Source organism: Balaenoptera borealis (genome assembly GCF_965194805.1).
Source record: "Balaenoptera borealis genome assembly, chromosome: 16".
NCBI lineage: Eukaryota > Metazoa > Chordata > Mammalia > Artiodactyla > Balaenopteridae > Balaenoptera > Balaenoptera borealis.
The window spans coordinates 46,900,900-46,916,518 of NC_138872.1; the positions used below are offsets into that span (position 1 = coordinate 46,900,900).

General features: G+C 40.5%; 1 protein-coding gene across 1 annotated transcript in view; it reads left to right on the forward strand.

The window, feature by feature from the left end:
• RALGAPA2 (Ral GTPase activating protein catalytic subunit alpha 2) overlaps window positions 1-15,619 on the forward strand; it is a 278,311-nt gene that overhangs the window by 45,096 nt on the left and 217,596 nt on the right. The window contains 4 exon segments of the mRNA XM_082359553.1: window positions 2,445-2,502; window positions 11,801-11,844; window positions 14,042-14,219; window positions 15,080-15,195. Of these exon segments, the coding sequence (XP_082215679.1) occupies window positions 2,445-2,502; window positions 11,801-11,844; window positions 14,042-14,219; window positions 15,080-15,195 (396 nt within the window).

The following is a 15,619-nucleotide window of genomic DNA, read 5'->3' on the forward strand; positions in this document are numbered from 1 at the left end:
AGTGTCCTCTTTTCCAGGAAGCAATCCATGAAGTCCCCACTGATGGGAGGCGCTTTCCCCTCACCCGTGTAACACGTCATACAAATTTCTGTCAGGCTTCTTTTTTTCCCTGAATGATATTTTCCTTACCGTCTCTCTTGCCCATGAATCATGAAACCCTTAGAAGTAAAGACAAAGTATTTTATTCATAGTTATTTTATTTCTGCATTTCAAATGCCAAGCCTTGTAGATATTTTTCACTAAGTGGGATCTGGCGTGTGTGTGTGTGTGTGTGTGTGTGTGTGTGTGTGTGTGTGTAGGTATGTTCGAGTGTATGTCAGTATTATCACATAGTAAAACAGTTTTAAGATACCCTTTAGAATTATGGGGTTAAAAGATAACAAACCAACATGTTCTAGGGGAAGTCTGAAGTGGAAAAATGGAGGAGAGAATTTAGTGATTTTCAGCATGTGATCAGCTATGTACAGCTTTTAATATATAATCAGAAATAATCTTTGATGGTCTGTGTAGCATTTTCATCTTTGTAGATGTGTAGCGTGTAGAATTTATAACAAATTATGTAACTAAGTACATTTATATTTTGTGTTTATCAGATTTTGAAAAACTTAGTTCTTTTAAATGATACAGCTTTTATTTTTTGTTTGGGTTTTCTTTACTAGGTTCAGGGCTAAAAAATGCCCACACATTTTAATGTATTTCAATGTAAATGTCATCACTAATTCAGTGATGTTTAAGGAAATATAAGGTACATATTATGTCAATGTGAACATAAGACCATAGCAAAGATCAGGATTACCTATAAAATTCACAATTTCACAAGTAAAAAAACATTCAGAATTCTTTTACTGAATATTTATTGAGCACCGACTGTGTGCCAGGCATGCTCCAGGCACTGGGGATATTTCAGGGTGTTCTGGCCTTCATGGGGCTTCCAGTCAGCCGGGGGTGAGGACTGTGCCAGGGACGATGGGACAGGTGATGGAGGAGGTGACGTTTACAGTGAGGCCCGGCTGCTGGGAAAGCCGTCCAGGCCGGGACAAGTCGTGCCCTTGATAGTCACCCACATTGGATCAGGTTTACCTGTGGTGGCTTTCCCAGTAGACGTTCTTACACACTGCTTTATTGTCAGGTGGGAACAAATGAGGTAAACACACGTGTATGTTGCCGACCCAGCTGTAAAGTTATGCCACGAAAACCAAACCAAACCCCAAGCTGGCTTGAATGGAAGAGGTAGTGTGTCGATAGCTGCCTGGAAATGTACTTATTCAGGAGGTCTGAATATATCAATACGTTTTTTACCTTAATCTTTTTTTTTTTCAATTTTTTAATCATAGGAATCTGATATATTTTTTAAAATATTTATTTATTTATTTATTTATTTGGCTGTGCCAGATCTTAGTTACAGCACATGGGATCTTTGTTGCAGCGTGCGGGATCTTTAGTTGCGGCATTCGGGGTCTAGTTCCCTGACCAGGGATCGAACCCGGGCCCCCTGCATTGGGAGCGTGCGGAGTCTTAGCCACTGGACCACCAGGGAAGTCCCTACCTTAATCTTTCAAAATGTTAGACTGTTAGGCTAGGTAAACCTAGAATGAGGATTTTCATAGTAAAATAGAAATATACTATCAATACCAAGGAATGAATTTTGACCAGTGTTTGGATTTTCTACATTTTTTTTAAAAGGCAGTTACAGATAGAATGCAAGGACTATTATTGCCCAAGAGTAACTTGCCAATACTTGTTGTAGAGTGAAAAAAAAGTTGTTCTCATTTGTTTGGGTCTTTCGGGAAAAGCTGCTTTCATTCGCCAAATACCCTTGTATAGTGTAAATTTGTTCGTTATTGTATCTACCAGAGGCGGTGCGGGGGGGCGATTCATAACTGCAATCCTAAAACTAATTTTTAGCTATTAATTTCAAGGAATTCTTGCCACCAATTTCATTTCCTTATTCCACTGAGTAAGGTCTTATCTTCTTTGTTGTTCATCTTTCTTTCCAATTCCATTTCTTGTCCAGAGACCAGTGATGATTTTAATGAAAATGGGAAGTGGAAGGTGAAAAAGAAGACACCTAGAGAATCTGGCATTTGAGAGCTTATTCTTGTAATATTTAAGCAATGGCTGTAATTTAATTAAGATAAAATGATCACTTCAGGTTTTTTTTTTTCCTTTTCTTTCTTATAGGGAGAATTCAAGTTGGGACAGTAATCTCTTTAAAACATTCAGGGAAGGAAGTTTGCTTGGGGCAAGTAAAAGAGACTGTCCCATTGGGGTCCCAGATAAAGTGCAATATTTATGTTATTACGAAGTTTTGTTTTCTTTTCTGAAATCTCTCTCTCTATATATAGATATACAGCATGTACTATGGGCTAACTGAAAATGTGTAATTTCATTTGTTGTTTATTTTCTCTTTATATCTTATCAATTTTTGTTTGTTTGTTTTATAGAAAATACTGCAGTTTCTACCTGAACGAATTTTCTTTCGATGGCATTACCAGAGTATAGGTAAGAACAATTACAAAAATTTTAAGTAATATAGATTTCTTCCAATAGTATTTTCAGTATTGTTTTATATAATCAGCACCATCAAGATGGGTTACAGCAAGGAATATTAATAAGAGTGTGCTAATTAAAGCTGAGACAGTCCCACCTGGACTTTGGAGGGAAGTACATCATCTGTCTCCTGCTCTAAAAGTGGTTCACAGACCAGCAGTCTCAGCCTCACCTGAGAGCTTGTTAGAAAATGCAGGATCTCAGGCCCCAGCCAGACCTCTTGAATTACAGCCTGCTTTTCGAACAAGAGTCCCAGGGGATTCCTGTGCACATAAAGTTGATCTGGAGTATTTTATTTAAATAATTTTACATTTTTTTCTTGCAAGAATATTTTGTTCTTCAGGCCTTTATCATGGACTCAGAATTATTCTGTTTGACCATTTTAGAATGTGGCAGCAAGAGGGAACTTGAAATAAAGCAAGTTACCGTGGCTGCCCTTCTGTCCAGTTCTCGACATGTAACAGTTTACTCTCAATTTACTGCTCACAGTACAACGAGAGTAATTTGTGGCATTGATTGTGAATTCTACCTTATCTTTAAAGAGTGTCCGGTTTAGTCCTTCTGCCTTAGAGGACTCTGACATTTCCTGTAACTTTTCTGCCTTACCAGGTGGTCATATTTGAGGAGAGCATGACCTTATAGTGGAATCCTAACTATTAGATCATTCATCCATTCAAATATTTATTGAGGGAGAGACTTTTGTGTGCAAAGTTCAGGGGCAAAAACAGAGCATCTCACCATGCTGTATTATGTAAGCTGATTGCCTAATGGGGATTAGGTGAGAAAAAACAAGTACAGTATGATCATTGCTCTACAAGAAGTGTAATGGGAGTAAAGAAGAAAAGTTGAATAATTCTATTCAGAGGGATTGAGGAAGCCTTTGAAAGAGGTCATTTCAGTCTGAGCCTTGAAAGATGAGTGTGGGAAGGGCTTTCCAGGTGAGAGATCAATAGGAAGAAGACAGGGAACCTGAAAGAACGTGGCACAGTCAGTGGATGTTCCAAAATTCAGGGTCCTAAACTTAATTTAGGATTATTTATGTGAAAACTGTAACCGATCCTTATATAAACTGAATTATTTAAAGTTATATGTTATAAATGTTATAAACGTAAAGAAGGTAAAATATATATACCAAGCACACTGTTGAACTGAATGAATAAATCGTTATCTTAAGGTCGTGCCTTTGTCTTTCAATCTTTCAAACACACAAAGAAAGTTTTTCTTTAAATTTTAGAGTTGTTGATAACCTTTCTGTTTAACTGATGCTTTGACCTTCTGTATTTAAATTAAGGTAAAAATAAAAAAAATTAAACATTAAGTATAAGTTAGAGCGACGTCACGGGGATTTGTGATGCTTTGCGGTACAGCAGGAATGGATGACAATGAAAAATACCTGCATGCAGTGTTTATCTGTGCTCCTTACGATCCTTCAGTGTTGTTTATGCCGTCTGTGTGAAAACCACCCTCATTTTCTTCAGATAATACTTTACAATGTCTGAAGACCAGTAGGCTCCCCTCAGCAGGAATGAACTTACTAGAACTATGTGGAAATTAACTTGCCACTTGTGTTGTGAAACTTTAGGTACCCAGTAGGCAGTGTGTAGTATCACTTTAACTCTGCCCAGGACCTCGTGGGCTGGTTACAACTGCTGGTACAAGTAGCGTTGGTACCCAGTTTAAGAGTATCTTTCTGAGAACAGTGACTTCTGGCTCGGGAGTGCTGCAGAGCGCCAGGTCTCCTGAGCCCCTGGGAGAGCAGGTGTTGTCTTTGTCCGTTGTGTAGAATAAGCCGGCTCCGTAACTCAGTCAGAATGCATCATGTCTCAGGACGTTCAAATATGAGCATTTGTGTATCAGATCGTCCTTATTATTGACACTTGTGTACTTAATGCTTGAATCAAGCAGGCTCTTTTCAGATAAATAAATTTTTGCATGATTTATCGAAATGGGTAGAAGTTGGTGTTGCGACAGGCCCTCATCCCTTTTCTGATGCTCTTCAGGCTAGATGTGGGTTGAATCAGAGTTTCTCAGATTTCAGAATGGCAGTGTGGTGCGTGGGTGCATAACGACCATTGAGTCAACATTAGTGTCTGTAAGTAACCCCCAGGGGCCTGGGCAGCACCCTGTAACCCAGAGTGTCACGTTTTCTGTAGCCTGAGGTGTAAGTACTCATCATTGTGAGATAACTACACCCCAAATAGCCTCAGGCTAGCCCGGTGTTGCCACCGCATGAGTTTAGGTCACGTCAGGTCTTGTCCACTAAAGAATTACACAGAAAGAGAAAAACAAATATCGTATACTAACGCATATATGTGGAATCTAAAAAAATGGTATAAATGATCTTATTTGCAAAGCAGAAATAGAGACACAGACATAGAGAACAAACGTATGGATACCAAGGGGGTAAGAGGGGGGTGGGATGAATTGGGAGATGGGGATGGATATATATACACTATTGATACTACGTATAAAATAGATACCTAATGAGAACCTACAGTACCGCACAGCACAGGGAACTCTACTCAGTGCTCTGTGGTGACCTAAATGGGAAGGAAATCCAAAAAAGAGGGGATATATGTATACGTGTAGCTGATCCACTTTGCTGTATGGTGGAAACTAACACAACATTGTAAAGCAACTATACTCCAATAAAAAAAAAATGAAAATGTAAAAACAAAAGAGTTACACAGAAAAGTTTCTGTTTTCATAGCTTTTTGGATTTTGAAATCACCAATAAGCGACTGTGGATTTGTAATTCTACACATTTTTTTTTTTTTTTAATACCTCAGCTGTACCTCTTGCATTCTTCCCAGTTTGTTTGGACCTGTTGAAACTGTTGCTGTTTGTCATTCAAGGTCTTGACCAAGTTCGTTATAGAAAGTAAGAAACTGTAAGGAAATACCAGATTTCAAAGGGAAGGAATGTGCCTTGGATCTCTCCTTAGCACTGGCGTCTTGACGTGTGCAAAACCTCCGGAGTCAGGGCAGGAGGCTTTTCCCAGCGCCCGACAGTCTAGGGACCTAAGCTCCCTTATTGCAGGTTTTCGCATTCTATATAGATATCTGGTATTCCTTACCTAATAGGAAGAACACTGCTGTGTAAACCTCTTAATTAAACGTTATTTGTGCCTGGTAGGGGCCAAGGTACTCTGAAATATTGGGTTAGCACCTTGGAGTTTGGTTTTCACACCACTGACACAGGATGCTTCCTGCCCCACAGTACAGATGACAGTGTTACTAGGCACAGAAGCCGAAAATATGAGCAACTCCTGTATCTGCAAGTCTTAGAAGCTCTCAGACCCACCCGATAGCCACATTTTACCCTGAGAAGGAAGGAGATAATTCGAAACATCAACTGCCACAGTGTTTGAAGTCGGCTTCTTATCTTGTCATCGTGTTTTGTCTGTAGCAAAGAGAGACATTCTATTTCTCTTAAAAGTGTTTTTAGAGGGAAAAAATAGTCTGTAAGGTTTTTAAGGCTGGCTCCTTGCTGTAAATCTGTGAACAAGGAACATATTTGAACTCTAAGGCTTGCAGTGTGAAAGGAACACTGGCTCATTATTCTGAGCTTCTGGAGATACTGATTCAAGTGATGTTTGGAGAGTAAGGAGATTAGGGAAGTGGCTGACACAACACTTATGAACTCTGTGATATATGCTGACCCGTTACTCACGTATTTGCAAATTTCCATTACTAATTACAAATGGAAAAAAATTTGTTTATTAGATTTTTCTTGAAGTCCATTTTAGGCCAGTAAATCATGGTGGGTAAACGTGGCTGCTTGAAGCCTTATCTGAGAGTAATACTGAGAACTGACAGGGAGTGAGATGATGACAAAGAATGGCACAGCTGCAAACCAGGGATATTTGGTGCAAGGGCAGGCTGTGGCACCCCTTCATGTGCCCATGTGTCTTAGTACAGGACTCAAGTTATACATGTGTTCACTTTAAGAAGGTTTACTACTCCTGAGCTTCTATAAAGAAGATTTTCTGTCCCATTCAGTGTATAGTGCTGCGTCTGTACTCAGTAAATGTTTGCCGAGTGGATGAAAGTATATATTTTGTATTAGAGATGTTTTATATTAAAAATGTTAAAAAAATAAATAACCTTTGGGCTTAAAGGAGCAGGCTCAATTAATGAAAGTTCACACATGTACAAAACTTCATACATGGTTTTTATATATGAGTCACTGAATCTAGTTTGTTCAACTAGGTTTTTCTTATGCATAGTATAAAAACCAGGTACATAACTAAACTGCAAATATGTTCATGGCTTTTAAAGAGTATCCCTGCGTTGGGTATACCCTGAGCTACCCAGTGGGCTCACATTGCCTGGGATGTGAACACACTCTCTGAGGCTCATTTCTCATAGTTTCTGCTGCTCACTCTTCGGCAGTCTGAGTCTGACAGCCCTCCCAGGGCCCCTCCCAGTCAGCCCACTCTTCCCGAGGGAGCGGGGGCTCCCCAGGCACTTCACACCAGGACTCCCTCAGGGTGCATCGCAGCCACGCTGGGCTAAGTCCGGGGCCCTGTGTGCCTCGTGCCCACCGAGGGCTGGCTGGGCCTGATGCCCTGTCAGCTCACTTGGTGTCCTCCCAGGATCCTCTCTCGGGTGCTTCCCCCATCACTGCTCTGCGTTTCTTCCCCTCCTTCGCCTTTGTGCTCTGCCCTCCGGAAGCCCTCTTCTTGGGTTAAGCGACAGCCCTACAGCCTCGGCCTCTTGCTTTCACCTCCTTGGCTGCAGAAACCTGGGTTTTCTCTGATGCTTCTCTGTCTCCCTCCGGGGTATGGGGGTGAGACCACGGTCTTTTTTCCTTCAAGGCCCATTCCAGACCTCATCCACCACCCCTTCTACGGAAACCTCTCTCCCTTGACGATGCTGCCTTCTTCCCCTTGTTGTTGCCATGTCCTCTGATCTTCTGCTCGCTTGCTTTTCTTTTTTAATGGCTTTGCTCTCTCCCAGCCCTTTTCCTTCATGGCAAGCTACCCATCAGCCCCTTGACCCCCTCGCCTTCTGTGGCTTCCTGACTTCTCTTCCAACCCTTGTCATGATGCAGATCTCTGTCTGACCACAATCTCCATCCCTGATCTTTCACTCAGTCATTTCCAGGCTACCTGCTCTGTTTTTTCTTTTTCTAAAATACAGCTTTTTAAAAGTATAATTGACATAAAACAAATTGTACATGTTTAAAATATACATTTTGATAAGTTTAAGCATAGGTATACACCTGTGCAGCCATTGCTGCAATCAAGATAATGAACATAGCCATCACTCCCAAAAGTTTCCTCCTGCCCCATTCCACCCTTCCCCAGCTCACCCCCCCGTCCCCAGGCAACCACTGATCTGCTTTTTGTCCTTATAGTTTGATTTTTTAGAGTCTTATAGAAATAGAATCATGCAGTGTACTCTTTTTTGTTTGACTTCTTTCGCTCAGTATAATTATTTTGAGAGTCATCTGTGTTGGTGCATATATTAATAGTTCATTCCTTTTTATTTCTAAGTTGTACGGTAGTCCATTGAATGGATATATCATAGTTTTTTTATCCATTCATTCGATGATGGGCCTTTGGGTTGTTTCTAGTATGTGGCTACAAATAAAGCTACTGTAAACATTTGTGTACAAGTCTTTGTGTGGACATGTGCTTTCCAGTCTCTTGAGAATGGAATGGCTGAATCAAATAAAGACATATGTTTAACTGCCAGACTATTTTCCCAAGTGGTTGTACCATTTTACATTCCTGCCAGCAGTGTGAGAGTTCCGATTACTCCACATTCTCATCAACACTTAGTCTTATCAGTCTTTTAATTTTAGTGGTAGTGGTATCTCGTTGTGGTTGTAATTTGCATTTCTCTAACGACTAATGATCTTGAGCATCTTTTCATGTGCTATTTGCCACCTGTATGTCTTCGGTGAAGTGTATCTTTGAATCTATTGCCTATTTTTAAATTGAGGGTTTTCCCCCCTAATACTGAATTTTAAGAATTCTTCACATATTCTAGTTATAAGTGTTTTAATCAAATATATGATTTGAAAATACTGTCTTCCTGGCTCTGGCTCATCTTTTCATTTCTTTAATAGTGTCCTTCAAAGAGTAGAAGTTTTTACTTTTGATGAAATCCAATGTATCAATTTTGCTTTTATGGCTTGTGCTTTTGGTGTCATGTCTAAGGAATCTTTGCCTAACCCAAGATCACAAAGATCTTCTCCTGTGTTTCCTTCTAGAAGTTTTATAGTTATGTATTTCACATTTAGGCCCTTGATTCATTTTGAGGTAATCATTGTTAATTTCAGCTTCCTCCAGTAGACTGCTGCTCTCCTGTGCTTAGATGTTGTAGTGCCAGAAAGTCCTGTGCTTCTGCTGCACTGGTGCTTTCAGCAGAGTTTGTGCACCAGCACCCACTTGGCATTTCTCCATGTTCTTGCCCCTTCTCTGATGTCATACTGCCATTGCTTATTAATTGGTTTGAGGCATGACGCATACCCAGAGGGAGGTTTTTTTTTAAATTAAAAATAAATAAGAAAGGATTTTGTAATGTTAAAGTTAGATTTGACACGTCTTTGTGAAATTGTGGCCTTAAAAATATCTTTAAAAGATCTTGAAAAGATTGCCACTTTATCAGGAGAAATCTTCAAGCATTGCAATTCTTATCAGTGAGATAAGCAAAGAAGTAGACTTTGAAAGCATTGATTAATTTGCTTCCATTAAAGCCAGGAAAGTAAAAGTATAATACATTCTGTGTTATAAATATTTAAACTAATGTGATTTTTCATAATACTTTTTCATTTTTCAATATTGAGCTTTTTGACTTTTCAATATTTTTCAACTACTTTACTGTACTCATTCATTTATTCTTTTTTCACATGAGTCAATATAGTGGCAATCAGTAGGGTTGAAGAGGCACATAAAAGAGATGGAGGTGGGTATAATCACAGTTTGGCTGAGGAGTTTAAAAATCCAAACAGGAATGAAATACAGAGAGAAACTTTTTGAAATTAAAATGAAACGGATTTCATAATGGTAAAGTAAAAGTAGAAATATCTTTGTGAACTTAGGGTCTTTAAGAAATACCTAATATGGCCAGGGAAGGCTCTCAGGTACTCATCACCAATTCTCATGTTGAAACCCTCTGACATGTGCCTGCACTGCACACATTTTTCTTTATAATGTTGATCTTATTTAAAAAGAGGTCCTTAGAGAATAGCTGATGCCCTATCTTTTGGGGAGAATGTGCTTCGCATGTACCAGACACTGTTCTAAGCATGTATATAAACTCATTTAAACCTCATTACAATGCTCTCTGGTAGGCACTGTTGTTATCCCATTTTACAGATGAGAAAACTCAGGCATGGTGAAAGTAGGTAAGTGACCCAGGTTACGCAGTAAGCACAGAACCTAGATTTGAACCCTAGCAGTCTGGCTCCTGAATCTGGCTTGCAACTGCTAAGCTGCACTGCCTCACACATCTGAGAGTTTCTGAATACAGCAGGATGGAATAGATCAAATATATACGTGTTAGTTTTCTATTGCTGCTGTAACGAATTAACAGAATCATTTCAAAAAGTAGGGAACTATTGACAGATATGGGGCATAGATTCTATATGTCTGTTTGTAAAGTCTGTTCTTTTCCTATGTATTTTCTCCTCCCTGTGTAGGGAAGTGTGGATATAGGCAACTATGGGTAGGATGAGAGTTTAAAATAAAAATGTTGAGCCCATTTCAAGAAGGGGAAGGAAGGACTGACAACCCCCCCCACCCCGTGGTTACACACAATGACCAGGAGAAAGTGTTTCCGAGAATGTGTTGCAAGATGATGGATTTGCCAGATGTCTGGGAAGAGAGCTGTCTGTGCAGACTTTATCCCGAGTCTCCCGGGAGGTGAGGTTCTGCCGGCTCTGCCAAGCCTCGGGAGGTCCTCATGGGCATAATGGAGCAATTACTAAGCTGAGGCGGAGTGGACTTGGGCCAGGAATGGATGAACAGGGAGGCGAGGGACGAGGACCCGGTGGAGGACAGATGTAGGATAAGTAGTCCCGTGAGCACAGGCACTCAGGGCTCGGCTGTGAGAGAGCCCAGCCTAGTCAATGCTGACTCTGGACCCCAAATCACTGGACATGCTTTGGTGACAGATGTGGAGGGAAGTGGGCATTTTAACTTCCTACTTCATCGCAAACCATTAGTAATTCAGTGCTGCAACCTAGTCACGACGATGGTGAGTTCCCACCGAGCCCGGTGTTAGGCGTTATCAACAGTACAGCAGATAGCTGTGCAAGGTTCCTTCAGAAAGCCAATGATTTCATTCCAGGTAATGAATTCCTAAAGTGTATGCATTTAACCGACACACGTGTATCTGTCCACATAGATACGACCTGTAGCAGTTGTCGAGGCACTGGCTCTATTTCTTCAAAATCTATTGGTGGTGTAAAGTGACTTGATATCCAATTTTAAAATATTGCACAAAACTTTCCATCAGGAAATCTAAATAATTTTTTTTTCTCAAGAAAATTGGGAAAAAAGGTTCTCTCGCTTAAGACTTCCAATTTATTTTTATTTTAAAAGATTACTTCCTTTTTGAGGTTGAGATCTCATTTAGGGGCTACATGTGATACTGAGGTGTGGTTGCCAAGCCATCTCCATGCTAAAGGCATGAACACATCTAGCGAGTAATAGGTACTATGTCTCCGTCCTCATGAGGGAGACTTCTTCCCCCAGTGGGCTGCAGCACCAGCTGGTGTAGTTCTGAGGAAACCTTGAATCCCTCTCCTCAACAGTGACCCAAGTGCTCTGCTAGATGATTTACTGATGGACAGAACCCATAAATGTGGTTGTCATTGCAAAGAGAGAGACATGCTGTCCTGAATATTTGCAAAATGGTCTTGTAAAAATGTTTTGTGAGTGGTAGTTTTATATTATGTTTTCCTTTAGAGATTTAAAGAAATCATTCATTTTGTGCCTGACAGAGACATTTGCACGTAATCCACTGTGGGCATTTGGGTTACCTTAATATCAATCACTTTGACTCTTTTAAAAGAATTTTGAAGAGGTTCATACTTAAAGTATTTTTATCCTAACAACATCTCTCCTTCTATGACATTGCTTTGCTTCTGAAGGTCAGCCTTCTTCCTTTTATTTTCTAAAAATGATATCTTTTGTCATAAGTACATTTTTTCTTTCTAAAACTAATTTTTAAAAAATAGGTCTTAGATATGCATTCATATACTCCATTTCTAATTTATTGTTTTAAACTTTCAGGCTCAACGTTAAAGAAGCTTCTACACACTGGAAATTCTATTAAGGTATTTATTTTAGATGAAAGTGTAATGGCTTTTTTCATTACTCTTAAACTTATTCATGCCATAAAGTGACAAAATTAGGCCATTTTTAAAAAAAAATCTTTAAAAACCATTTAACTTAATTTTTATTTTAATTGAGAAATGATATGACAAATATTGTTAGAGTTTTTGTACTTACATCATAATTTATTGTGCTAGAGATTTTAAACATTATTAAGAGAAAGTGGCTTGGGATTCGGAGTTTGGAATCCTGCGTTCTAATTTCGATTCTGCCGTGTGCAGCCAGGGGACCACTGACGAGGTGCTGACTGCTTCAGCTTTATCATCGGAAAAGAGAAGTTGAACCAATCCTCCCTAAGCTTCAGAGCTAATGTGCCTGATTCTGTTCACCCCATAATCTTGTTGTTAAAAATTATAGTTGTCTCTCAATTATTTTTTGCTATTTTCGAGAACGCTTGTGGGGAAAAAGAGCAGCAGAGGCTTACTCTTGAATGTTTATTTGCAGCAGATTGATCTTGTAATTTAGGTTAAAATTGGCTTATTTTAAAATGAATGTGCCTTTTATAAAAGTATACCATTTGATGCTGGAATAAGATGACCCTAAAACATAAGTGGCAGAAGAAGCCAGCCTGGGATGTATGTTTTATGGAAGATAATTCAACTTCATAGCTATTTAATTTATGTGTGTGCCTTTAATAAGCTAATACATTTTTGGTTTTATATCAGTTTAAACAATCCTAGCCACTCATACTGGATAGGTTCACTCTCTCTTACCTGTTGGAAAAAAAGAGATGAACTGTCCCTAGTTTCATGATTGTTCCATATTTTGTCCCTCCTATTTTAATTAATGGTCTTATAGCTAAAACTTACCAGCTTGTTATCTTCTATTTATTATTGGACTTATTGATATTTAATTATCTTAATGCAGTTAACATAAAAAATTGGAGATTTGTGATCGAAGTATGTAGAAAATTTTCTCTTGTTAAATTTGATATAATTTGGTTAGATATACATAGAGCCCTGTCATTTTTCGTTGGTGCTGAATAGCATTATGTATTCAGCATGGTCACCACTCATCTTACCTGCTGGGCAGGTGTGAGCGGCTGAGCAGAGCAGAGCAGTGCTGAGTCCAGGGCATGTCTGGAAGGGTGTCATGGGATCAGTGTTGATGGGGTATCTGTCTTGGTGTATTTGACTTCTCTGGGGAGTCAGCCAAGCTCTTCTCCCTCCCTCTCTCCCTCCCTCCCTCCATCCCTCCCTTCCTTCCTTCCTGTCCCTCCTCTTGCTCTTACCTTTCCTGCAGAGCCTGGGGCTTGGCTTGAACACTTGCTGTGGAGGAATCAGCACCACTTTGGTGTCACTGAAAGGAGATCAGGCAGCCCCTCAGTTGCCTGTATTTGGAGCTCACTACATCTTTCAGCTGCGTCTGACATTTTTTTCATCTCCTTCGCTTATTTAACCTCTTTTATTGACATCATCTTCCCAGCCATTTAGGAATATAAAAATGGAGTTACCTGTGTTTATGAATTCTGGGAATGGGAAGTTGAAAGTAAGTGCAGAGGAGGAAGAAGGGCACATCTGCCTATATGGATATTTTCTGCCGGTGATGCCAACGATTCGGAGCATGGCAGAGGGTAGGAGAGAATAGAGTAGGGACACAGACAGGGGAGCCAGGTCTTCAGGGTCCTATTCAGCTCTGAGTGTCCTGATTTTCAAGAACGTCATACATGTGCATAATGTAGTCACATGACAGAAATTCTATCCAAAGCACAGCGTTGATGATACGGGTGCTGTTGCCATAAGGAATGAAATACTGCTAATAGGAAATGCTTAGGTAGCACTTATGTGAGTTGGGCAGTTCTGACTCGCTTCACCCCATACCAGCACTTTGTGGAAAACTCTGTTATCATCCCTGTTTTACAGATGGGGGCGCCGAGACACAGAGGAGTTAAGTGGTCCTCCACGGCTCACAGCTAAAGCTAGAAAGTGGCTGAGGCTGCACTGGAGCTCAGGCACTCTGGCCCTCGTGCTGGGTTGCAGTGCCCTTGCTTCCTGGTCATTCAGGGAAGGACTCGGTGCAGGACTTCAGTAATGCTTTTAGCTGCTAGGTTATTTTCCCCCAGAACCAATGCTACATTGCAATGCATTTCTACAAATACATGTACGTATTTACTTTTGTTGCCTTTGATATTGTTTTTAGATAAGATGTGAAGGAATCAGGCTGTTTCTCCTGTGGCTTCAAGCACTTCAGACAAACTGTGCAGAAGAGCAGGTGCTGATCTTTGCTTGCCTGGTGCCCGGTTTCCCAGCCATCATGTCGTCCAGGGGGCCCTGTACACTGGAGACACTCATCAATCCTGGCCCCAGCGCAGCTGACGGTGAGCGATGGTGGCACATCTTACGGGTGGAAACAACCCTCCAAGTTGCATTGAGGAATTCCTTGGTCTGTCCTTTTCCTGAATAGAAGCCTTGGTTTCATAGATGGGTAGTCATGTTTCGTACTCACAGTAGATTCTTACAAACATTAGAACTGACAGAGTTGGAGCCTGTTTTATATGAAATGATGACAGGAGAGATTTACTGGAGTGGTGGAAACAGGAATGGAAGGGAGGGGATGGCTGTTGGCAGGAGCACAGACACATGGTACGTCCGGAGTGGTGCTTTTATTGCTGTTAATGAGATTTAAATCCGCCTCCCAAACTGCTGCCTGTTGCCCTCATCGCGATTGTTCTGTAAGTGGGCGTTCATCTGCTCCCCCAGGCTCTTTGTTGCCAGCTGTGTATTTTCGTACAGCGTTCATGGAAGGACAGTGGTGGCCTCTCCGGACTATTAATGCCAGCCGTTTGTGCCCAGTGAGTTTTCAAGGAACTTGCCCGTTAGGGCCACTGATTTATTATTGCCTCTCACTTTATTGCCCAGTGACAGGTATTTGATCTTGAGCTGGCCAGAGCAGAATGTGAAAGGGAAAAGAATGGTCCAGTGAGGGAGGTGGCTTCATGGGCATCTGTCCCCTGTGTCAGATGGGCCTGGCCTGAAGTGTGAGCAGTTCCAGTGGTTGGTACATATATTTTATTTTTTTTTTTGAAATTTTTATTGGAGTGTAGTTGATTTACAATGTTGTGCTAGTTTCTGCTGTACAGCAAAGTGAGGTACATGTATTTTAATAGAGGCCATTTTTCAAAGCCCTGTTTGAAATTTAACTTTGGTGAAAGAGCTTTCCTTATTTTCCACTCTGCAGCAAAGATATATCCAGAAGAAATCACGCCACTCCTGCCAGCCATATCAGGGGAAAAGATCACTGAGGACCAAACATGCTTTTTTCTTCAAATACTGTTGAAATATATGGTTACTCAGGTATGAGCAAAATTGTGGATAATTCAGTGATGGTCGTATTCTCAGGAGGAAAAAGAAAACATTGCCTCTTTTCTTCCTGTTTGTTCATATTTTATATTTTTGCTTTTTCTTTGAGGTGATCTTATTTGGTATTTCACTAAACGTGGAATGTGTGCCAGGACACTTCAGCAGAGACCAGGCCTACATACTAGTGTGTGTGTGTGTGTGTGTGTGTGTGTGTGTGTGCGCGCGCGTGTTTATGTGTGCGTAAAGGACGCAATTCCGTCCTCCATCTGTCTCCTTTACTTTCACATGGTTTCATATTATTCACACAGAACACTTCACTTATGACACTTCTGCTCACCAAATGTGTGGGATTTGAATCACCTAGTAATTCTCTGTGACACTAGCCGGGTGTCTTACAATTTAACTCACTTCCGACACT